The sequence below is a fragment of the Tribolium madens genome, unplaced genomic scaffold (assembly GCF_015345945.1).
Source record: "Tribolium madens isolate multiple individuals breed KSU strain unplaced genomic scaffold, Tmad_KSU_1.1 Scaffold_19;HRSCAF=116;Tcas5.2_LG9, whole genome shotgun sequence".
Classification (NCBI taxonomy): domain Eukaryota; kingdom Metazoa; phylum Arthropoda; class Insecta; order Coleoptera; family Tenebrionidae; genus Tribolium; species Tribolium madens.
This window is the reverse complement of record NW_025400983.1, coordinates 7,707,017-7,731,205: the sequence shown is the minus strand read 5'-3', so window position 1 is coordinate 7,731,205 and position 24,189 is coordinate 7,707,017. Positions and strand designations below refer to the sequence as shown.

Here is a 24,189-nt window from a genome sequence, read left to right as displayed (position 1 = left end):
TAACGTTCCGCTACACTATTTTAAATCTTGACAGTCGAAAATAAACGCGAATTGGGTTACCTTCAAACCTAGATTTTGACGCTTTGTCGTATTAGAAAGCATGCGAGGAGGTTTTTCCTGGATTATCCTTTTGTACGTGATGTTTATATAATCTGATATGATATTATACATGTCGGTATAATTATTATCGAGTATATGAAACCTGACACCGCTTTAATAACTTCCTAAAGTCCAAAGTGAGTCATCGACCGACGGGGGGAAATGTCGTCTGTTGGTGCAGAAAAATCGAAAGCCTTATTGGGAACGACGACTAGAGAAAGCATGGCAATTATGTATTGAAATTTTAATTATTACTCGCGAATATACAACTTAATTGTCGCGTGGGACGTCCTAAATTGGCACAGTCTCAAAGGTTTTGTCTTCGTCTCACCTTAACATCAATTTTACCAAAGAAATCAATTTTCCAACAATCAACTCTGACATCTTGAGAACAAAAAGGAAGTTCATTTCCTTCCAATAACCCCGTTTTTACAATTTAAATACCATACGGGGCGGAGACACAAACTCTAAGCACTAAAATACTAATTCAAGAATAATAAGCTAATAAGATAAGTTTCGTTGAAGGTTACRCAATGAATGATTTTTACTTTAGATAAGTATAGGTATAATATTTCCTCTAAGTCTCAATCCACATACATAYAAATTAGCAGAATCTTGGGAAGATTTATAGTTTTTTTAATATTCACAGAAGAGGAACCAAAGAACGTCTTTTTTCTTCAAAATTTTTGGCAAGTGTCAAGAGATTCTCTCGAGATTTTTTTCCTAAAGCGTTTACAACGATAGGCGATGTATGAAGACTCCACCCAAAATCCGACTGAAAAAAGCGATCGCCGAGAAGAAGTAGATGAAATCTGTCGAACCTTCCGGATACTGACTTTGCGTAAATTCGTTTTTTAGCGTGTTTTTTGTTGTGAGCTGGAGGCGGATCTACGTGTTTTGACATTCAAGGGAGTCACGCACTGTGCGTGCACGCAACACTGCCCCCATTGTCTTTATTGTTATTATTTTGGCAAGTGGTGATTACCGATGTCGTAATGATTCGCTTGGGGCATTAGCAACGATTCCGCCTGATTTTTTCTTTTCCATACACCATTTTGGTCGTAATTAATGCAAGCAAGTAGAGAATGATTGAAGATTTCCTGAAGTAATCAGCGCGAAGCTAAACAAGCAATTTACATTCCTAGAGCCGAGGTCCGACTGTGAATCTTTCTTTTGGTTGCGTAATTGTTGTGTATGGTCCTTTTTGGGTCGCTAAGACGGTTTTGCCCACATCGTCGTTTTTCACGTCTTATCCTCATTCATTAGACGCGGCGTTTTAAATTACCTTCCCACATCGAATGGTACTTTTTCATTCCGCGAATGAGCTTGCAAACTTTCCATCACGAAATCCGCCATACTCGCGTTGATTTTTTCGGTCGTATCGCGTGATTCGCATTACACCAATCGTAGGCTTTTTTAATGATTTTCATGTGTGTTTCAGGCACCAATGGCTGATGATGGCGATGCATCCAAGCCCAAGACGCACAGGCCGCAGGCAAGTATGATTTATATCGCTAATCCCGCCATTAACCGATATGAATGGATAAGTAATTATTATTTATACGATGACACGTCTTGTTTCCGAGCTGATGTGCCCACACGCTGCAGCTCGTCGCCGCGGGTGTGACCCGACCATTAATTTTTCCGGAGAAAGTGTTAAAAAAATTACGCGCCGGACTGACGGCCTTGGTTTTGCCCACGGTTGCGACACTGTTATGATTTATGCCTCCTCGAAGACGCGCTAAGAAAAAGACGCGAGTAGGGATTTAATAATCCAACCGCGGTTGACATACGCAGTAGCTGTGCAGGTGCTGTAATGCCGGCTTTGTTGGTACCCAACCAACCGAGACTCCTCTGTCATTTTTACAGAAAAATCCGCGTCGGGCTATTTTTACACCTTGCCATTTGCGTTCGATTTGATTGTTTCGCCGAAACTATTTTCGTTTTTTGTATACGCTATTAACCGACTTAGTAGTTGCGTTAATTGTCGGTATAACGCTAAAAATAAGTTTATTGTTGCGATTTATTTGCAACAAAAGACGGGGCGCAAGTAGGAAGCGCTTCATCTGCTCGTTTGGGTAACGACAGGGACTCTTGACTGGGTATCAGTTTCAGAAACGTGATTTTGCGGTTCAAACGTTACAGAACAAATACCGAAACCGCAAGGTGTGGCTTGAACGAGAATTTTTCTCTCTTGCCCGCATTTTTCCGATTTTTATATTGTTCACGGACGTATTTTGAAATTTTCGAAATCACGCGCTTACTTTTTCACAAATTATTATTCAACAGAGTGAAGGTTTATTGTTTATTGAAAAAAAAGCCAGTGCGTTTAATTACAATTGTAAGAACTGCCTCGAAGCGCGCACGTAACTCTCGAAACAGAAAAATAACCTAAGGCAGTACCAAAACGTGATGCCTGCACCTGAAGGTTGCCTTTTTGCAACATCCACTCATTTTTCACAAACGTAAAGACAAACAAACAATTCTAAGTGTCTTATTAATTTTAATCCGTCGGTTCCCTGTCCAAACACTTCGCTTCAGTTTAGAAAACGATCTGTTTCTGTTTACAACAAACATAATGCAGTTACATAAAGTATATACCTCTACTACCAGCTACAAATAGACCGGCGTCTGTTAAAAATCTCCGCCTAAGAAAAAAGTTTGTTTTAACACGCCATGTCGTACTATAAACAACATAAAACCTCTCCGGCACCGGATAACAAAATTTGAACCCGTTCATATATTACGCGTGAAAGTGAAATTTGCCGATTTTTGACACCAAAATCGTTCCATTCCTAGCTGTGGAATGCGAGATACATAAATAATAAAGTGAGTCTTTACGATGGTGTTAATAGCTGTACTAAACGTTTTCGCGACTCCAAGAAACGCGTCTTTGTGTAAGCATTTAGGTCAACAACTTCTAGGGTGTCTTGTGGACGCACCCTCTTCTCATTTCCCCATGCTATAGAAACCGTTCGCATAAATCACACCAGAGAGGATTATCGCTGGAATTTGGTTGGGGTGACGCAATCCTTGATAAAGGATTATCATTCGTCTTTTTAATTGATTATTATTGCAACTATTGGCGCCTAAATTCCGCACAAGCTATCATTTATCACTGGCGCAGACGTTAACAACAATGTAAATAATAAACATGCATATTTAGAGAAGATGTTGGTGCGTCACCTTAAGCTTGGTTAATGAGCATTATTCGCGGGGAATTTCAGTGAAAAAGCCATTTTTACTCAGTTTTAACCATCAAACTGAAGACACCAGTGATTTGTAGCACCCGACACATGATGATTGCGCCATAAGTTCCCTCAGGAGTCAAACAAGTTTGTCCAAATATGGTAGTGTTATTTCGCGATCGACAAATATGGAGTTACTACAGCCGTTACCGTTTKGAGATTTTCGTGAAATTGAAATCCGCTCGTTGCACAAGCCGGGAAGTGACCCCGGACAGTTCAACTCCTACACCCTGATTGGTATCGGTGCAGTAATTGTGTTCGCCAACGACGACGACCTCCCGCGTTCCTGACCAGGCACAATGCCGTCAAATCCAGACAGCGCCCACCAGAATCAAAGGCGCCCTTTGGGATGGGTCAAGGAACCTTTCCTATGACTCACCGAATTCAGAAATTAGAAATTTAACCAAGCCCATCAAGCCAATCAGATAGTGTCAATCTTTGGACGTGTTTTTAAAAGATTATAGCTTATTTGGTATCTGAGGTGAAAACAAGTGGACTAACTGATAAATATCACTAAAGTTCAGTAACCTGCAAAATCAAAAAAATTGGTTTGCTTGTTGGCAAAAATGATTGTCAGTCATGCAAGTAAAGTTCACAATATCTTGCAAGTGTCCAAGTGGAAAATAGTYGCTAGAAATTGGTTGTTGAGGTATTTATAATCATTTGGTACAGACGAAGGGATAGCCCCAGGTAATAACATTACGGCACGAAAGGAAATGACAAAGTTTTATGATYGTTGTACCTGGTCTTCCAAGCCGTTACCCCTTGGAGGAGACACATTTTACGATAGTGATCGATAGTCTCGTCAAGGGGCGAAGGTTAAACACCTAAAAAATTAAATTTAATCAATACACAATGACGGACATGCTGATTCGTTGAATAAAGGAACGAAAGTAGTACTAACATTCAAGATTCATGCCTCATCATGCTGTAATTCGCGAAGATAAAATTACTGTAAAAATAAGAGTGGGTTTTAGTGCTTCCTCCAAGCGAATTACCATCATTAAATAGTCTTGAATGCGGGCATATTCCAAATGATCAAAGTTTCATGCTACACGTGCTCTTCCACAAATCAGCAATTTTCTCACAATGCGAATCAGTGACGACTTCATTTGCCCCATTTTTGTCATTCCGATGACATAATGCGATTCTCCCTGCTGTGGGAACATACTAACGAGGCCCTTTGCACCCTGCCGCGTAACAAGAGGGTGACGTTTTCATTGTGCAAGCCCGATATGAATTCACCCTTTCGTCTGGGTTAGTCGGTAATGAGTTTCGGAGCCGCGGAAGGGCGTCACCCGTCGTAAAGTCCCAAAAGGGTAGCGGGTCGCTTTTGCCGAAAAGAGAATAAGTTTCATTTTGGAAAGTTCAAGTGCACGTCTCAAATGTAAATGCTTTCACCCGCTGCTTCTCCATTGTCTCCCGATGAGGAATTCGGAGTCACGGATCGAGTGTACCGTTAAATTCGGCCGGTTATCGGAACATTATCGAATTTTATGATTTATTTAGCTTGGGTTTATTAAATTAGAGATTCGTAAACATGCAGCCCGGCGAATATAATTTACGATCGTACCGACAAAATAAATATGCAATATGCGAAAAGTGTGTTGACCGACATAAAAATTAATTGGTTTTATGGGGAGCGCAGTCGCATTAATCTTAGTTAAGGAAGCACGGATTTTTATTAGCTTTGTCATAAGGACACGTGCGATTTAGATGTTGCAAATGCTACATCGGGGCCATCTATCGCTTCGTGAATATAATAATGATAAGACTTAGACGAGCGCTATTATTAACCGCCCGGAGTGCCATCTTTAGTGCACATCCGTCATTCTTACTAGACGAGCAGCTTTACGCCTGCTGGTCATGAATAATGCTAGCAATCGACTTCGATCTTAATTAAAACTATACGAACATGGATTTTTTTTCTCGGTTCCGTTTGTTTTTTATCGCCAGTTCAATCTGTTTGCGTGTTTGCATGAAAGTATCAATGAATTTCGGGTTCTCCTCTTTCTTTGAGAGAAAGTGCACTGACTCACCACAAAACCGGCTGTTTATCCAAATTTTTGTAAAATCACAATGGAAAGTGACTGTTCTCTGTGTTAGAAAAATTTTTTTTGTCAATTGACTACTATTCTATTATGTATGTCTCTTCTATTTGCTTTGCTCATTGTTGTCCTTTTCTCAGTTCAGGAATCTTTATAATTGTCAGATTCCACGCGACATGGTCTATTGTTAGGTGCGTCATGCTCGATAATTTGCATTTTATTCCAACTATGTTTTATTTGCTTTTGTCGCATTCGTACTTCCGTCAAAATATGTTGGCAGCTGGCCACATTCCCGATAGCTTGTATTTTTTTACTTTTTTACTTCTGCTTTTCGGTAAGTCAGTTATTCTATGTTTGGAACCTTCAACGTCTCATTTCAAGTCCACAACTTTTATGGTTATGGAATTACAAGTTTTTTATTCGACAAATGACATAAATTTAAATGATTTGCAACTTGCGAAACATACAAAAAACTTAAAGGCATGTAGATAATGTTTCTGATAGTCTAAAACTTGTCTTTAAAGGTTCGAATGCCGCAATACCATTGAAAAGTCGAAACGAAATCAGGAAAACAAATCAGGAAAAGAATGGCTTATAGGTGTCGATAATTATTATTACTATCCTATTACAAAAAGTGTGGGTTCCTAATCTCCCCTCTCTAATCACCGGCTATCAGGTTTCCTCAGCACGTGGTGGCTTTTCCGGCATAGAATGCCGTAGTAAATACCATCCAGGCGACCTTTTCCCTTTTAACTCGAACTCTTTAATTATCAGAAATCTCTTCCGTATTCGCGAATCTAAACAGAACTTCTTGAAATAATCGGCGATAATTGACAAGTTGGATGTGGTCCAGCTTTGACAAAGCTCTCATACATTTCCCAAAAGTATTGCAACTCGCAGACGTCTCATTCGTTGGCAGGTATTCACCTAAATAGACAGACGATTGAGCGTTTCCGTGAAGCACAAGTACTGTAAAATTAACAGCCACTGTTAACTTGAAATTGTATAAATAAATTGACAGACACCAGGAGCTTCTCGGAATAGATGGAAAAAGTCTAACTTCTTCGAAAACAGACGACGCGATTATTCGAGTGACAGAAAAAATACTGCTGGTAATTCGATTTGTATCATTATAAATTAGATTCGGCTCGTTTTATCTCAAAGTAATAGTTTTTACAATACCATCTCTGTAGGGACTCTTGTAAATAAATATTTACGAAGCACTCAAGTTGCTCATATCCTGTCTGTTACATTAACGTCCAATTTTCGGATGTATTGTACATTTCGACCTTGCAATTAATGAAGTTCTTGTCTATATTTAGTTTATTACGTCTGTAACTAATGTTAAAATTCTTGTCTCGTCTTACGATGAGTATCGAAAAGCCGAAGTTAGTTAGACTGTTGATTAATGATTGAAAGGTGTGCGAGTTTAGTGCGTCATTCGCTGCATTCGCGTAGAACGATGTAGCATCATGGATAAGGTCAATTCTTATCTGATACCTTTTAAAACCTTAAATATAGGTATATGAAATCATCCATCTTTGCAACTTTGACTTTTCCGATTTTATCAAGGATTAATTAAACGCGATGAAAGATCGGTTGGCGAGACTTTAGTCAAGATAAAATTTGGCAGAATAAATATTGTAGCTAATGAATGACCAATTTTATCAGATTAGGAAAACATTCCAAGAGGATAAGGAAAATCGTAATAAATTAAGTATTTCAAATTTTTCTTTATTTATTTTTTTGATTCGATTTTTGAATATACTCAAGCTTTATTTGCACATTTTTTTTATCATATCCATCATTGATAAGATAACGTAATGAAGCTAGGTAGTATGCTGTAGAAAATTGGCAAAGGTGATGTGTTTTGGAAATGTCTTTACAAAGGGACAAGGGTATTTTAGAGGTAAATATCGCTGCAACTGAAAAATTCTAGGGTAATCGCATGTCGTAAAAGTTTTATTACCTCCTATACGTGACCTATAACTTTTACAACCTTTCATAAAGACATCAAGTTGACTTTGTTGATAATTTCAAAAAAGTCACTTCAATGTCTTTATAGTTAATTGATCATCTCTTGAAAAGTCATTAATTATTTTAATTGCCATTAGGTGTGTGGGAAAAACGGCTGTTTTTCCAATTTCAGACTTTCTATTCTATAGTATAAATAGCTGCCTTGATAAGGCTTACACCTTTAGCGGGCCCGCCCTTATCGCTTTGGAATAACTAAATCTAATGCATGAATTATATCAGGCACCATGTGGACTAAGATTTTTTCCATTACCTAGCCCCGATAGGAACCCATGATCGATGCATCCAAAACTTTTTTTTTAATTAAACCATTTCTGTGAACGCTTCAAAAATTACGTTATCGGATAATAATAATATGTAAATCCTGACCCAGAAAAAGTCAGTTTACTTTTTAAGTCATTAAAGGTGGTACTTTCACTGATCAGGTCGGCTTGTCGTCACTTTTATCACCACCACATCTCTTTGCAAAATTTCGGTCCCTTGAACTTGAAAGCTCCAAAGCCAGTCGACGATACATTTACATCGTAGGTATTAGATAAGTTACTCTCAATTTGCATTCATTAATTAATCAAGGTATGCGAATTCGCATATTGTTTGCTCTAACGACTTGGTGGTCTTTTATGTGCGAATTTAGTCTGCGGTCCGCTCGAAAATCGCGCTCCCGATGAGGTGTATAGAGTATACGCACGGAGAGGGGATCCAAGTGTGGTGTGCCGGTTGTACGGTTTTCCAGCAGCAGTGCGCGTCTATATTCGTGCTGGACAATTCGTTTTTGATTTTACGATTGGAATTACCGTTTGTGGTGTTCGTTTTGGTGTTGTTTTGTTTTGGTTATATGTTGTGGACTCTCGCCGGTGAGTGTAATTTTAGATCGCAGTGCGGATCCAAGATGGTATAGACGCGATTCATCAATGTCAATCGTCGAGCGTGTTATTAATGTTGATAATTATTTATGTTTATTGCTCAATTAGGGACGGCTCTCGAATTCTTTACTATAACTAGAACTAGGACTGGAAAAATTAAGTTGGACGTTGCACTCTTTACCGGTACTTGGTATTCAGATTAGGTAATGGTGTGGTTGACACGGTGGACAATGACAGGTGACGTCCCAATTCTCCCTAAACATACGATTATGTAATTGCGTGTGGCACTGAAGATAACGCACTGTCTCCGACAACGAGATTACGAATTGGGCAATCGATTGTGTGGCAGCAATTATAAACTATGTTTGTTGGTTTTGGACCGGAGGCACGGAAGTTGGGCTAAATATACTCCGGAAAGTTGAAATGCTTTGGGTTTTGTCTTACAACCCTTCTGTTACCTACACTTTCAACCAGACCACGTGAAAGTAGAACTCTCGAAACATTATCCCTGTATTACCTGTGCCAGTCGAAATTTTTGATTCGTCATTTTCTGCAGCTTTTGCCAAGAATTTGGTGTAATTTATTGTGTTTTCGGAGGTCTTTATGGCCGACTTTCAAATTTGTTACAATGTTAACCAACGCCTTACAAACAGTTTTTAATTATCGTCTGTGTGTTATCATCGTTTCTATTATTTCCAGTCGACAAGTACCGTCACATAGATAATTAAGAGCCACCGTTTTTTTCAGACACACCTGGCTTTGAAATTTAATTTACTTTATTTATTGGCTATTTTATATTAATGTTTCACCGGTCGTTTCATGTCCAAGAGTTAATATGTTGCTTTGGAATTAATTGCTTGCCATGGCGTCGTTGTTGTTCAATTTGCTTCAATAAACAAAACGTGATTAGTTGCTTGGAAAATTCAAAACCATGTTATTCTCTAATGACCTGTGCCATAGAAACACTTTCTCTTTTCGTTTTTGGTATGATATCAAATCTTCTGATGAAGAGTAATTACCGGAGTTTCAGTTTCCTAGATTCGGCAATTCGTGATGTCCGCACCTATTCTCTTCACCTGGCAATGACATCAGACTTCGGTCAAGATATCTAATAGAAAGCTGATTTGTTGTTTGATCCATCTCATTAAATTGTCAAAAATAATAGTAATTATTGTTATTAAAAGAGTTTTTAGACGCTTGTGGGAAAGCATTTTAAAAATAATCCTATTTACGATTCACCCAAAAAGATTACAGAAAAAGAAATGACTAACGTTTGTGAGTAATTGTCCGTCTGGCGTTGGCTATTGCGCAACTCCTCCTGCACACAACAAGAAAAAATTTCAATTTTTCGATCGATTATACAAGTGCGGTATTTTCGAAATGGGTCTATGGCATGTTTGCGTCTGCAACACGTTCAAGATCGTCCAAACAACGATAAAAAAACTCTCGGCTCTTCTCATTTCAACAGGAACATTTCTCAATCCATTCCAGCACTTGGGAACTTATTTTAAACCTTTTAAACAAACATCGGTGTGATTTAATTATTACGCTCTGCTGCCGCACAATTCTTTACCAAAATTGGAACTTTTCTACAATTCAATCAACCCCAATTCGGATCCTATCAAACTTGCACACACTCGTTCTCGTCGACCGGTTCTCTGGTAATGCATCGTTGCACTTTGATGAAATTCAACTCAGATTCGTTCGGGTGCATTACATAATCAGTAGGACATACGCGAGATTGTCGCGTCAAAATGGCCACCATCTGCTAATTGAATTAAAATACGGCGGTAATTAGTGCCGTCAGTATGGTCAACTCCTGCAAAAACGATACTTCTAACAGCAGAAATCTCACCTATGCGCGTTAGAAGTGGTACGTCGGTCTAATGAGCACATCGTTGGTGGCATAAATCAAGAGTGGTTTAATTGGAAACAGCTTCTGACTCGGTAAACAACACGTTATTAATAAGCTATAAAAATCGCAGACGATTTTTGTTGTCTTTTGATGTGTTTTATAGCGCTCCTTTAATAAAACATATGTTCTCTGGTGGACTGTTGTTGGCTTATGAATCATGGTTCATGTCGTTCGATTTTCTTTCCATTGAGAATTTTTTTCGAAATTGTTGCCCAACCGGAAACCGTGCAAGAATAATGGTCCGGAAAAATGATTAGAAAGTTTTGATTGTTGCGACAGATTCGAATTTTAACGGTTTTTATGAGTCTCCCTTCTGTGAGCACAGTTTGACGTAAAAATCGTGAAAGTTTTCGGAATTCCGAATATGGCAAAATTCTTGACGTTCCATTTAAATGCTCGAATGGAAGTATCACATATTTGCGCTTAAGTGTCTCTATTTTCATATACTTTTTCTCCTTCCTGCTTTTCCAACTTATTTTTGTTGTAGTGAAAGCAAAAGATTTAGATTTCTCGTAAAAAATGGGATCCCAATGCGTATTTCCTACATGATTTCAGACGGCATAGTGAAACTGTAGAAGGCATAATGATTCGTATTTCACTTCCAAACTCGCTGATTAATTATCTCGAGTTTCGAGGAAAAGTTTCGCAAAAATTTTCGTGTAACAACAAGCAACATCAATTTTGCTCCTGGACGCTCTCCAGACAAGTAGGATGGTGTACGAAATCGGCTGAATGACTTGAAAATTAAGCGAAATATATTGTTACAATTTTTCAACAAAAATCATGCATCTACAGGTCTAGACTCATGGCGTTGCCAAAATCGTGGGCGCAGAATCCAGGTCCCTGCCATGTAGGTTAATTCTTTTTTATTTTTGTGTTGACAGATCGCGATTATCCGTTCGATTATTATGTTTTGGTGTGTTGAACGTGGGCTAAACACGCTGTGCGATGCTTGACTGTCGTTCTCTTGCTCTTTTTCGTGTTTGCATTGAGTCGTTCTTGTGCAAAGTGAAGTAAGAGTCGTTTTATTGTCGTAATTTCGTCAAGTATTAATAAATCAAATTTCCTGGATCAACGCCAGTGTCGTAACATAATTATTATTTATTGGTGAGATATTGAAATACATTCTGAAATGAAACACATCGTGTTTAACTAGTGCGTAATTATAAATAAAGCGGTAGTGCGACAACGATTTCGCTTTGCGTCAGTGACTAGGGCAAAAGTCGGAAAATGAATGAGCGTCCTGTTCCATCTACGGAACGTTCATAATTATTACAGCTTTGGCAATTTGTTCTCAGACAAGTTTGCAAACAGGTATTGATAATGCGTCTATATTTAAAACATAAGTAAACCTTGGAATATATGCAAGTCTGGAATCAGCATGCAAATGCAGCTAACTGTTCATTGGTCACAAATCCTGCCAGTTTGGATGTTTTCTCTGCTTCAAAACTGGTGTACTGTTAGCTTTTGTTTTAAATGCCGACAACGTATTGACTTGAATGGACCGGTGCTCTGACGAAGAGACGGCACGAGTTGAATTGTGGAGCAATTGTGAGCTACCATTATATTTAAATGTAGATCTGAAACAGCATCGATGGAAAATCGTCCATAAATTACCATACACGCACCCACTGATGATTTAACCTTATGGGTGAACATCTGGAATGATCATAACTTATGGAAGCACCACACACTCTACTAATCACCGTGATGACCCCCTTATCCCGACGATTTATCTTCCTACCAGGTAGAAAAACAGGATCAAAGTTAACATCATTTGATTAACAACCATTTCCTCAATGGACATCATTAATAATCGTTTTTGTTCAGGAAGAACTAATGAAAGTTGATAAATCCGCAAGTTGATTAATGGGCCTGTCGAGTAATGAGGAAGATTTCGATACCTCCCTCTTGCTTGTTCTCGATATCAGCAACGGCCATACGACCATTATGGACGTCAGATTTCCGTTACGTCACTCGACGGATGGGTGACGTACGGGAAGACATGAAAGTTGGATTTTTAGTTGTTTGTAATAAAGTCGGCGGACGGTTTTAATGTAAGCTGTCGCTTCCTCAATTTGCCGCTACACAAACACACATGTTTGGTTTTTCTTGGTGAGAAAATGCACTAGTTAGGGAAAGATAAACAATGGGGAAAGCAAAGTCAAGAGACATTGAAATTGATCAAAATAAGCAATTATAGTCAGCGGTTCGAATAGAAAGGGAGGAAAAGTAAATTCAATCCTGGAATGCACACTTAAATCTAGATTGGGCAATTACTGCTATCGCAAATCGACACTAAACCATTGATCATTGAAATTGTTAAAGAAAGTAATGGAAATAATAATATTCTCTAGACAAAAATTACAACGGTCGTAAAATCCGAAGAGATAGGTAGTCTTGATTAATACGGAAGCCGGCGCGAAGTAATCATCGCTACAAAAGAAAAACCTCAAAGAACCCTCTTGAAAAGTTCCTACTTAAGACAATTAAGTTGTCTAATCTCCTCAAAGGGTTTCAATAATCAATTTCAATTGATTTTAGTCGTGGCATGTATTATTTATGACGGTTCCACGTGGTCTAGATGGATGCCTCATTCGGATTTCTCTCATTATAATAAATGTTGTATGCTAAGTGATTCTTTATAAACCATTTAAATATGTTAATTTCAATACGATGTATCATTACACATTCCGTTCGCATCTGACATCCTCCTGCAATACAATTGTTTATTTACCTACTTGCAGAACAACTGCCACGCGAACATTGAATTATGTCCACTCCTGGATACTTTCCATTACGCGATTTTACAATAAATCAAATAGAAATTGGCAGTAAAAAGTTTTCAACCTAATAGGTTGTGACACGAAGCGCGCACTTTCCCAAAAAATCCGGCTTTCGCGAAATTCGTTCCCAAACGTTCCCGATTTTCCCTCAGTAATTACTCTCGAAAAAACCACCGGACCTGTATTTATCGGTCTTAGAAAGTTAATAACATGCAAATAAAGCGTATTAATTTATTTGCCTTTCCGTTAGACCTACTTCGATTTGGTTTCGCAGCTAGTGAGCGCCCCCTTATTTATTATTACAGGAGTCAGTAATTAATAGCAAACGGTGGTCATGTGGCGGCTCAAAGAATGTAATTTATATCTTTGAGCGAAAACGTCGACGATATTTACTGGTAATTGCCGCCTAGACGAAAGGATTAAGATTTATATCGGCCGGGAGTCCGAAATGTGTCAAGTCCATCAAAATTCTTTCTTTTTCGCAAAATTTATGAGTCATGCGTGGGGACCGGTCGGTTTCGGACCGACCGAATTAGTCATGTTGTGTAAATAAATAATTAACTATGGTTTAATGTTAAGCAAACATTAATTTACATTATTTATATAAGAAAGCATCAAACAAACTAAGAATCCAAGGAAATCTTTTTATAAATATATACAACATTTATACACACTGCACTGCACTATTATAAACAAACTTTTGTAATTTGATAAACACAAGTTACTCGATATTGTTACTTGAGCCACTCGCCGAACTACTTGAGTGGATTATTGCCAATTGGAAGGCATTTCTGAACTTACCCAAAGCACAAGAGAGTCGCCAAATGGGTCACGGGGTCCCTCGTTATTTTTTTATTGACTCATTAATATCAAAGGTCTCCACTATAATTCATTTCGTTACAGTAGCTTCTTGAATTTGGTACACCTGTTTTTCCACATTTTTACCTTCTTCCTTCATGCCCACCTTGACCCATTACCACCTCTTTCGAAAGGTAAATACTTGACATTATTTTCAAATATATCATCTTTTTTTACACATTTTTCCAGTTATGATTGGGATTATAGAACCCCAGATTCTCAGGTGTTGCACTCCATATGACATGTCTTGTTTGAGCAAATTTGTCTGCTTCTCATTTGCAAACAGTAAAATATGCGAGTTTCACGAAACTTCATAAAGGCAGAGATCAAAGAATATTGTTGAAACTGTCAAACAAATCCTAATAAATTTCCACTTGTCGGCGTGTTTGTCGAAAGTGTTAGAATGACAAATTACACGAAGAACCGCCAGAAATAAACACACTTGACGTTTAACCAGCAGTAGTGACCCCCGCTAGTGTTTAAATTTACTTAGAAGCGCCTTTTAAGTTAAGGTAATTCGAGACGGTCCCTCTCACAAAGCAGTCATTAAATTTAAAGGTCGGCTGTCAAATAAGAAATTACTCGTCCATTTTAAAAAACGGTAAACTTTTGACAGGGATTCGCTTATGAACGAGTGAAAGGTTAGTGGTTCGAATTGCGGCATGGTGTGTCACACACACATTGACATTCCCTTTAATGTCGTAATAAATAATAAAGTTTTCATAAAACGCGGCTTGCTTCTGTTTGATGGATCCGATTTTGCAACTACTGTAATCTAAAAGGATAATTAAATATTGTGTTGAAACTTGTAATCAGTAGTGATCTAATAAATCACAACCCCATCATGAATAAATCCTTGCTAGAACATTTCCTGCTAGTCCTGGTGATCGCGATGCTTCCTGATCGTTGCGAAGTGACACCCGACATTTTTACCTTAAACACCACTTCATATTTCCAACCTCTTTTATTATTTATAGCCATTGTACATGCCGCGTACATGGCATCGTGTGTGCTAGTCGGTGATGGCAATAAATCAGTCTTTGTTAAGGAGCGGTAACGGTTAAAACGTTATGACGAGGTGTTTAAATTTTTCATAAATCATACTCTCAACGAGATTAGACCCACAAGGTGAGAATTTTCTTTCGGGCAATATATTGATGATGTCACTCCAAACTTTCCCCATTGAGTTTTTCCAAATTCGGCATGTGGGCCAGATCGGCAGCCGCATTTCTCAGATAATAACATTGTTATTATGATATTTGCGTTCTAAATCAAGTACAGTTATGCAGGTGTTAATAGTCCGCGAATTTTTACAGATGCGATCATTTAGACCAGCACGGAAGTCGTAACCTACTTGTTCTAACTGGATCCGTGCCGAAAAAAATCACATTTTTGTTATAAAATACCAAAATCGATGCGCTTTTTCTAGTCTGATTTTTCGTTTACAGGAAACATTCCACAGAGCACAGGAAACGCAAGTTGAGCACAAGTTTCCGGTAAGTGATTATTAATTCAATTAATTAAGATTTTTATCCATGATCTAGGCAGGGCAAATTTTCTGCCATAACAAATCGTCCGACCCATTTTCGGTGCATTGCTCTGGAAAACCGTCCAAGCGTTGTATTAATCGTCTAGGACTCAGATCTCCCTTCATTTCATTTATCACGAAAGCGATGGGACGATTACGCTGTCGTCATCTGTATCAATATTCGGGAGAATTTTCTTCATGTGCATTCATTCCGCTTTAAATCAAGTCGCCGTCGCGACTATGCATTTACGTCTGCAAAAATCCGATAAATTACGGCGGCCGAGCAGGAAAAAACGACCGGTTGTAGCCAAGAAGCGTGCATTATGCCATCAACCCTTATTTGATCGGAACGAGACGGGGTGAAGGCTACAACCAAGGCCGAAACCGGATAATCATCTCGGTCGGCATTCCATGCGGAAATTTTGTCTTCACTAAATCAAAACCCGTGTTCTGTCATTAGACGAAGGTTGGATCACCTTTCGACATCACTGAATATAATTATGACATCATTTAGGAGACTCTTGGGGTGACATAACATTTCCCAATATTTCTGGTGTTGTTTTATGAATCTCAAAGCATTTCCTTCACTTACATCACTCTGCTCCAGATGTTTACAGTTTGATGCAATTGACCTTAACTTTTTAATCATAATGCGCTCCCGCAACGTCTTATAAACTTTTAAGTGTACATTACCTACGCTTTTGATATTGCCAGGCTTCTGTCGATCAGTAATCAAGGCTACATCTGCTCAATTTCGCCTTACTTGTTTTCAAACGCAGATTCTTTCGCATTGCTAAAGGAATGACATCATCCCTGACTCTATCAAACATCCCTTTTTTAAGGTTGCACAAAGCCACATTTTGCATTTGCATTTCTTAAGATAGCAATAAAGCAATGAGATCATCCTCAACTCTCTTGGTTTCTTTAATGTTCAAAATTGTGCAAGAGCCCCGTTTTGCATTTGCATTTCTTGAAGTGAATTCATACAGCAATGAGATCATCCAGGGCTATCCTTTTTGTCTAAATAAATTCTTCTTTGGTTTAACTCGGCACGAAGTATCCCCTGGTTGAGGTCACTATCGCAAGTTGCGCAAACCCCACTTCGCATTAGCATGAAATTTTGGCGTGTGTTGTCGTTATTGGATAAAAAAATGTCAAGCTTAATTGGTTAAATTGTCTCGTCGCGAAAGAACACATGTATCAGACACGCTAAATAGCGGCGGGTTATGATTTATCGAGGAGAGGCATATAAATTACCGATCCAATAAATAATCGTCCTTTATGAATTGAGACAACCTCCACGCAGAGCGGCGATTCGAAACGAGAGTGTTGCCGCAATGTCGCCAGGCTGTCTGCGAGTTCGCCGGTCGACGTCTGACACAGAAAAAATCCACATCCGAGGTGGGTTTTTGGTCCAAGTGGGTGTCGGTGTCAGAGGTGTAGGTCTTGTCTTTCGAATGCAGCCAATAACTCTACGTCGTGGCGATTAGAAGCGTGTTCAAGACCAAAAGCCATTGAAATTGCTAATCAGCCGGTGTAAATATTCTGCCTTAATTGCGCACGCGAATGCTCGACAACAAAATTGACAATAGATAAGCTACCGGCCTAGACAAATATGGATGGCAGCCTAAAGACGCCATCGAGTGGACAATGATATACTCGAGGGATTTTTACAGAGGTTCGATTGTCGGAAGAGCTTTCTTGCTTCTCTATTTTCCCCTTTCGATAATTGCCTACGATAAGTTGCACTCGAATGGCCTTATCCAGTTATTTATGCGCGAATAATTTTAATTACGTTTGCTTTTGTAATTTATTCTTGATTATGTTAATTGCGGAATGTTCCCACAATATCGAGATATAATAAAGTGGTTCATTGTTACCTACCCACGTTGTTATATTTTACGAAAAACCATTCAGACACGAAAATAAATAAATTAACTTTCGTAATAATAAGCAACTTGCAGGTGCGCATTATCGACAAAAAACAACATATAATAACATTGATATTTACGAAAGTAGTTAATCACAATCTTTGGAATTCAGGAGTTCACACTTCACGGATTGAAATTAATGCTAGAAAGGTGGATAAATGGGATGTGTTTGCAAAATATGTCAACGTTAAGAAGACCAAACGCAAACACAAAGGATCATTGTTCTTCTATGACTTTTATTCGAGCACCCACACCTGATTAGCAAAAATTTGCTAGAATCTAACGTAATTGAAAAGTCAACTATGAGAAATCTATTCTAGTCTACTGACTACATTCATTCCGTATGTTTAATCGACTCTTCTCTGAGACGCTTCATTTTATGAATGAATTTAACCCAAAGCGCGTCTTATCGTTGTTATTGTTATAAATTTCTTATCAAGTTTTGTTTGACGCAACCGCTCGCTGTCTTTACATAACACTCGCGCGCCACAAAAGCTGGGGAAACGCTCTTCTTTCAATCGTGCTTAACATCAAATGTTGCAATAACATTTTGATATTTGTTGTTCTCCGATCACCGTTAAAAATATCTGTGTCATGACCAGAGCACAAAAGCCCCAAGGCCGTAACAGTGGAGCAATCTCCAGAATTCGACATGTCGTTGCACTTGATTTTGTAGGGCTTGCATGTCTAATTCTTCCTTTTGTAAGGCTTCGGAATCCTCGACCTTTGCCATGTCCACACATATGAAACACTCGAACAAATGTTGGATTTTCGCACACTTGAGCGCTTACTGTGAGAAAAATGCAACCTTGGTCTTGCACTTTTTCTGGATCAGGTTCGGGAGTTTACTGTTACGTTTGGGGAAATAAGACGAAAATCCTCAAAAGCATGCACTAACAAAAACAAATCTTGATTTAACGGTTTCTCTGCATTTCACTGATATTTTATTAATGAGGTTTCTTTTCGTAACAGTTCATGTTGACACTTTCATTTTGATGCACCAGTTTATCCAGTTTCATTAAGCTCAGCACTGAATTGTGTATTGTGACTCGTCTTCAGTGATGTGTAAGAGTGCTGTCATTTATTCTATTTCAGTTTTAATACGAGTAAAGTGATTCCAGGTTAAAAAGAAAGGTAATTGACACCCTCTCATCTTTCACTTATCGGCAGCAACAATAAAAAATCGAATCCGATTATTGAATTGATAATCCAATCTGTTTTTGACAAAGTGCAATGATAAATCAATTTAATGTTTTCAGTTAATTGTGAAAAGCAATTAGTATCAATTCCATTTTAAAAAATCAGCATTTGAACCAAATTATTAGTTAGTATCGAAAAGAAGAAATAAACAAAAACAATTTATTCTGAACGGAGATAACGTTTGCGTATCCACTAAAAAGCGTTTCACTCAAGGCAGTCAGTTATCTTGCACGGCCGAGTCGTACTCGCAGATTCGCTTAATATAGAACGGAATGTGCCATTAAACCTATACTTAGGGTGTATCAAATTTAGAACAATACCTATTCTCATTGTGTAATTTAATTAATTTTACATTACGTCAACGGGCATAATCAATGAGAAAGCAACCGTAATAACCCATCGTAAAATAAATTAAAATCGCATTATTCTTTTCAGAATCCAGCCAGGATAGCAGCAGCAGCAGCACCTTTACGACGAGGTCCTAAGAAGCTCCTCATTAAGCGGAACGGAGATAGTTTTGGTTTTACTTTACGTCATTTCATCGTCTATCCACCGGACTCAATCGCTGTAAGTAGCGAGATAAAATATACCGTCTTTTTGCTACTAAATTATTTCCAGGAGAGCGATGATAGATACGCCGCAGTTGGGGCTCTGTCGGCCCCTATGGACACCATCTTCGTGAAGAACGTTAAAGATCCAAGTCCGGCTAAACGAGCAGGTTTACAAAAAGGAGATCGTCTAGTGAAAGTCAACGACGTTTTAGTGACCAACAAGAGTTACGCGCAAGTGGTGCAGTTAATACAAAATACTCCTGATTGTCTACAACTGCTCGTCGTACCCAAAGAAGATGATATTCTCCAAAGGGTAAGTGATTCGTGTTACTTATCGCGTTCTATACATAACGGTCATTAGGAACTTATCTAATCGTTTCCTCGAAGGCAATCATAATTGCGATCGAACAAAACAAATCAATTTGAACCAAGTTCACTGAAGATAACAGTGTCGATTCTCTAACAGAATTAGTGCAGTGCTTTTCCTTATTGTCCCTGTTTTTTCAGTATTTTGCGGAGACGGCCTACAACCCCGCGAGTAACCAACTCCCGCCTAGATTCGTAAACGACCACCAAGCTGCGCAACAATTTCTCACTCAGGCTATTTCTCAGCCTCCCGAGTTCCAAGTGGATGCTCTTTCTTGGAGATCTTTACAAAGTCCCTACGGTTATGATTACAGGCAACCGTTGCACGAACGGTCTCAACGAAGTGCCGAAAATCTCGATTTAAATGATAGACTGAATCCGAATTACCAGCCCAATGACTCGTTCAGAAGGCAAAGACCTCGGGCACAACCCCAAGTGCCTCCGTATCGAAACATGGGACGTAGGGCTAGCGACGGCTGTGCTTTATCCGATCGTGAGTACTACAGTGACTACTCTGAATTGAACGACATGAAAACCATCCAAAAGACAAGTTATCTGCAAGATAACCAAAATTCCGAAATGCCGGGTTTGAGGTATCCGAATGCGGCCGGGTGTCGCCTAAGTTTAGACGCGGGTAGAAGGGAGTCGTCTTCTTCGTTGATGTCATCGCTGGCCGATGGCAGCAAAGACAGTTTAACTTCGTTCGATTCRACGTCAACTTTGACRGGACAAGAAACGGATGATTCGGCCAGGATGTCCAGGTTCAGAAGGAGCGTACAACAGAAAGAAGAGTTTTTGAAGATGTCTACGGACACGTCAGTGCAACCAAGGGAGTTTTACAGTAGACCGAATAAATTAGAAAGGGCCAAGTGGCCACCAGTTGAACCCACGAGGCAAGAATCACCCTCAAAAACTAAGCCAACCCATCAAAACTTCCAAAGGGTTAAAAATGACATTGAGAACGAACGAGATCTTTTACAACCAAGTGGAGGAGTTCCTCGYAATATGCCGCAACARAAAGGTGCTAAATCGCCGAACGATAAACCCTCTATGGCCACCAACGACAGAATCAAAGAAGCATCAGTTGCCCCCAGTAGTTTAGATTCCGTGGAGCACCTAAATGGATCGTTTACTGTTGAAAATAGTGATATTTCCGACGATAAAAGGTGATAAATGTGATTTTAAACACTTTAATCGTTCTAACTGCGACTTGTAGATTATACCCAACTAGTCTTCAAATGGTGCATAAGAGAGCTCGTCAATTCGAAAGCGGGAAACCGGAAAACGACCCGCAAGTCAGCGACCGCACGCTTTATTTCAAATCCGAAATAGCGAGATTCAGCTCGAAGAAGATCGTTCCGAACGTCACCGAAAGAGCACAAGAATTCGAAACGCGTTCCGAGCCTACGAACCGCGAAATCCCATCGACCATCATCAGTCCCAAGAGGATCCAAAGAGATTCACGATCTTTGGATAGTAACGGTAAGTTGGTTGAAACTTATAGCCGGTGATATTTATTTTGGTAAAGGGAGCACCGACAGCAACACCAGCATCGGCGAAACGATCGCCAAACGACTTTCTGGAAATGTAATGATTTCCACTGGAAGTAAATATATTCACTGTCCACCACCTTCAGAATATGGCAAGCCCACAGGTTAGATATAGGTGTTGGCGCGAGTTTATTAATGATCGCCGTTGCGGGGGCGTGACAATTAAATTCATTGACTTCGAACAAGTGGGATGTTTTATCGCGGAACGTGTGATCGTACAACAGCTAAAAATTGCATCTCCATATTGCGCAATTAATCTCATCTCTGGCACCATCATCAATTACTGATTTTTCTTCGAGTAATTGCCTCGCCAGTTCGTTCAAATTTAGATGTCACGCCCAACCTAACAACTAATCAGTGCCTGCCTTCGCTAACTGGTCGATATGGAAAAGGAAAACATTTTTACAGTTTCCAGTTTACTAATCGTTAATACGTTTTGTAGCTGTTTGGTTTTATCGCTGTAATAAAACCCTCACTAGAATACATGATTCTATTTGTTTGTCGTATTGTTTCATAACATTTAAATTAACAAAAGATAACACTCTAGACGATTGCCAAGAATTATGTCATTGTCAAGAAAGACAATTTGCGACAAAATTAAATTTCACAAAACATTACGTTGTTTGTTACACGTTTTTGCTTTTTATTTTTTACTTTCCAAATGATGTTCTTTTCTTCCTTTATTGAGTTTTCTTGATTTCCCAAGATAACAGCATTTTGATGTAATGTATTTTGTAGAAACTTAACACAAGACTTTCTTCTCTTGTATCATTTTTTAATCTTGACGAAACATTCCAGAATCGCCAGAGAATAGGATTTGCGCCCGTTCAAACTCGGCGGAATCGTGGGTGATCRTTGATACTCCCGAACCTAAACCGGAGCCCAACAAGAGGATAAGCAGACAGGATGCGATCGTCGACGATGGTAACAAATCTAAAGGTATGTTTTTCCGAACCAAACCCAAATCTTGTGGGTTTAGTTCTGCATTGATTTTGGCGCCGATAAACACTTGTGCTTACTCCTCAGACCACCAGGTGGACAATCTGGGCCAAATCCCGTACGCCGACCTGCCTCCTCTTATCCCCGAACCCGTTGAGCACATGCATTTCACTCCTTCCGTTTCCATTACTCCAGCTCCTACAGTTTTAGTTCCTCAGACTTCGAAGGCCATTCGGCCCAACCAGCTTGATTTGGAAGGGCCTGTCAGGCCCAGTAGACACCTCAAACCACCGCCTTCGTCAGTTGACACCCCGATGCGTCGTCCCGTTTCACCAGGTAGCGATCACTGCTCGTGGCTGCTAACCTAAACTAACGTAAAGGGAAAACCTCCCTCTTTTAATCGGTGTTTTTAAATCTTCATGGTTCAGTTAACTTTACTAATGTCTTGGTGTCAGCATCTATGTCATTCGATTGTTTGTTGTTTTTACCAAGTGTTTGTCTCGTACTAATGCCGTCTGATGTTGCAGTCATTGGGGAGGATAACAAAGCAGTTGTGGTTAAAAGGAGGACTAAAAATACTAACCTGGGTAAGTATTCAACTTCGTCTGCCGAATAACAACTAATATTTTGTCGCTTTTGTGATTGTCGCTCGATTTTTGCGCATTATTTGATCGTGTTGTTGTTTATAGCTGACGATGAGAGGACTACTCGACGCGAATCCTATTTAAAGGCTACCGAGGGTGGCAGAATGCCGTTCGACAGCGACATGAGCGACAGCGATGTTTCGCCCCAGGTCCTGCGAAGGTGAGTTTTTTGTCAAGACTTGTCCACCCACACCCCCTATTTTCACACACGTACACTCAGCCTCTTGCTTACGGTTCGAGTCTTTGGTGTCGCTGTATAATTGTTAATCTCCTTCTGGCGTTTAGCGCGCACAGACGTTGGCGGCCGCCTTTGTTTCCCGGGGACATTCAACAACTTCGTAAGCTGTTTGAGGATGCTGCTTCCTCTTTGGGGTGAGCTGGAATTTGCTTGCCGGCATTTAACACGACTAACCCCAAGTAGACATTGTCTAACGGCTTTGGTGGTGCTTTCGAGCTTTCAGTAGACATCTGGGGGTTGGAGAATAATTTCACGCGCGAAAGGCGTGCAACTGGTGTTTTACTGATGGTGGTACCAGGTGATGGAGAGGTTTCGGTTGGAAGTGACGGTTTGATGCTTCTGTAAACAATGGGTCAGTTGCAAAGGTTATGTCGAATTTCCTCTGGTGGAATCGCACATAACGGAAATAATAACTCTTCGTCTAATAGCACCGGCGTTATAATTAATTATTTACTTAATTGGGTAATGAAAAACCAGTCGTCTCGAAATAAGGGATGTACTTGGTGGTTGTGGGCGCTTGACAACGACTCTTTGACTTCTTCTTTTCTTCTTCTACTTTCTTCCTCGATTTCGGCCTTGCATCTCGAGTTCATCGGCTGTTAATGCAATGCGACGTGTTCGTATTTCATTAACGCCGAACGTGCTCGAACTTTCCACGCCGTCCATATAAATCCGTTTGAAACGCGTCTTGGAATAAAATTCGCAACCGAAGCCCCTCTTCACGAGATGCTCCAGTGGTCAAAAAACACGTGGAGAAAAGCGAAAGCGATCACATAATGCACATTTTTGGCCAGAAAGAGCACAGATTACTAACAAAATCATTTCGAGGCGTTAACCGTGACTAATTATTATTATTATTTTAGCGGTAGCGCAAGCGGAAACAGCAGCAGTAGCGCCTCTTTGGACCGCGAAAAGTCCAATGCAAGCCCTTTGGACAAGGATAAGCACCCTGTGGTCAGAGAAGGTCCTCTTCATTGTAAAATAACAGAGATCGATGGAAAAGTAGGATTTTTAATGATTGATTTGACTTTAAATGATTCGTGACTTGTTGCAGCGTTCCGGTGACCGCTCATGGAAGCAAATTTGGGCGGCACTTAAGGGTCCGAAGTTGTTCCTTCACAAAGATAAACATCACCAGGTGAGTGTTACATATGACATGTGTTGTGCTCACCAAACCGAATCCCTTTGRGATGGAGAAAGAAGGCGTTTACTTTTGCTTTCTATACCTAAACATGATAATTTCGAACTCTACTTAACTAACCCATTAAGAGTATCGCAACTTTCACTTGTTTTTATGAGTGTTGGAAATGAGACAATCGAGKCGAGCATGCGCCCGATCGTGATATTAATTACAAGGGAGAGAAACTCATCTGTGGTAATTRCAAAGTGAT

The 24,189-nt window shown here is 39.5% G+C and overlaps 1 protein-coding gene across 13 annotated transcripts in view; it reads left to right on the top strand.

Moving 5' to 3' along the window:
• LOC123008657 (rho GTPase-activating protein 21) overlaps nucleotides 1-24,189 on the top strand; it is a 32,385-nt gene that overhangs the window by 2,513 nt on the left and 5,683 nt on the right. For 2 of the 13 annotated variants that reach the window (XM_044404592.1, XM_044404693.1), the window contains exons 2-15: nucleotides 1,541-1,594; nucleotides 15,300-15,347; nucleotides 18,946-19,077; nucleotides 19,129-19,374; nucleotides 19,569-20,593; nucleotides 20,644-20,909; nucleotides 20,956-21,081; nucleotides 21,776-21,916; nucleotides 22,004-22,252; nucleotides 22,444-22,503; nucleotides 22,606-22,720; nucleotides 22,846-22,932; nucleotides 23,662-23,800; nucleotides 23,853-23,936. In XM_044404592.1, the coding sequence (XP_044260527.1) occupies nucleotides 1,547-1,594; nucleotides 15,300-15,347; nucleotides 18,946-19,077; nucleotides 19,129-19,374; nucleotides 19,569-20,593; nucleotides 20,644-20,909; nucleotides 20,956-21,081; nucleotides 21,776-21,916; nucleotides 22,004-22,252; nucleotides 22,444-22,503; nucleotides 22,606-22,720; nucleotides 22,846-22,932; nucleotides 23,662-23,800; nucleotides 23,853-23,936 (2,766 nt within the window). In that variant the 5' untranslated portion in view covers nucleotides 1,541-1,546. Of the gene's footprint in view, nucleotides 1-1,540; nucleotides 1,595-7,256; nucleotides 7,305-8,170; nucleotides 8,284-15,299; nucleotides 15,348-18,769; nucleotides 18,899-18,945; nucleotides 19,078-19,128; nucleotides 19,375-19,568; nucleotides 20,594-20,643; nucleotides 20,910-20,955; nucleotides 21,082-21,775; nucleotides 21,917-22,003; nucleotides 22,253-22,443; nucleotides 22,504-22,605; nucleotides 22,721-22,845; nucleotides 22,933-23,661; nucleotides 23,801-23,852; nucleotides 23,937-24,189 lie in introns of those variants that run through there. The other 11 variants (XM_044404607.1, XM_044404599.1, XM_044404666.1 and 8 more) reach the window with 11 other exon arrangements.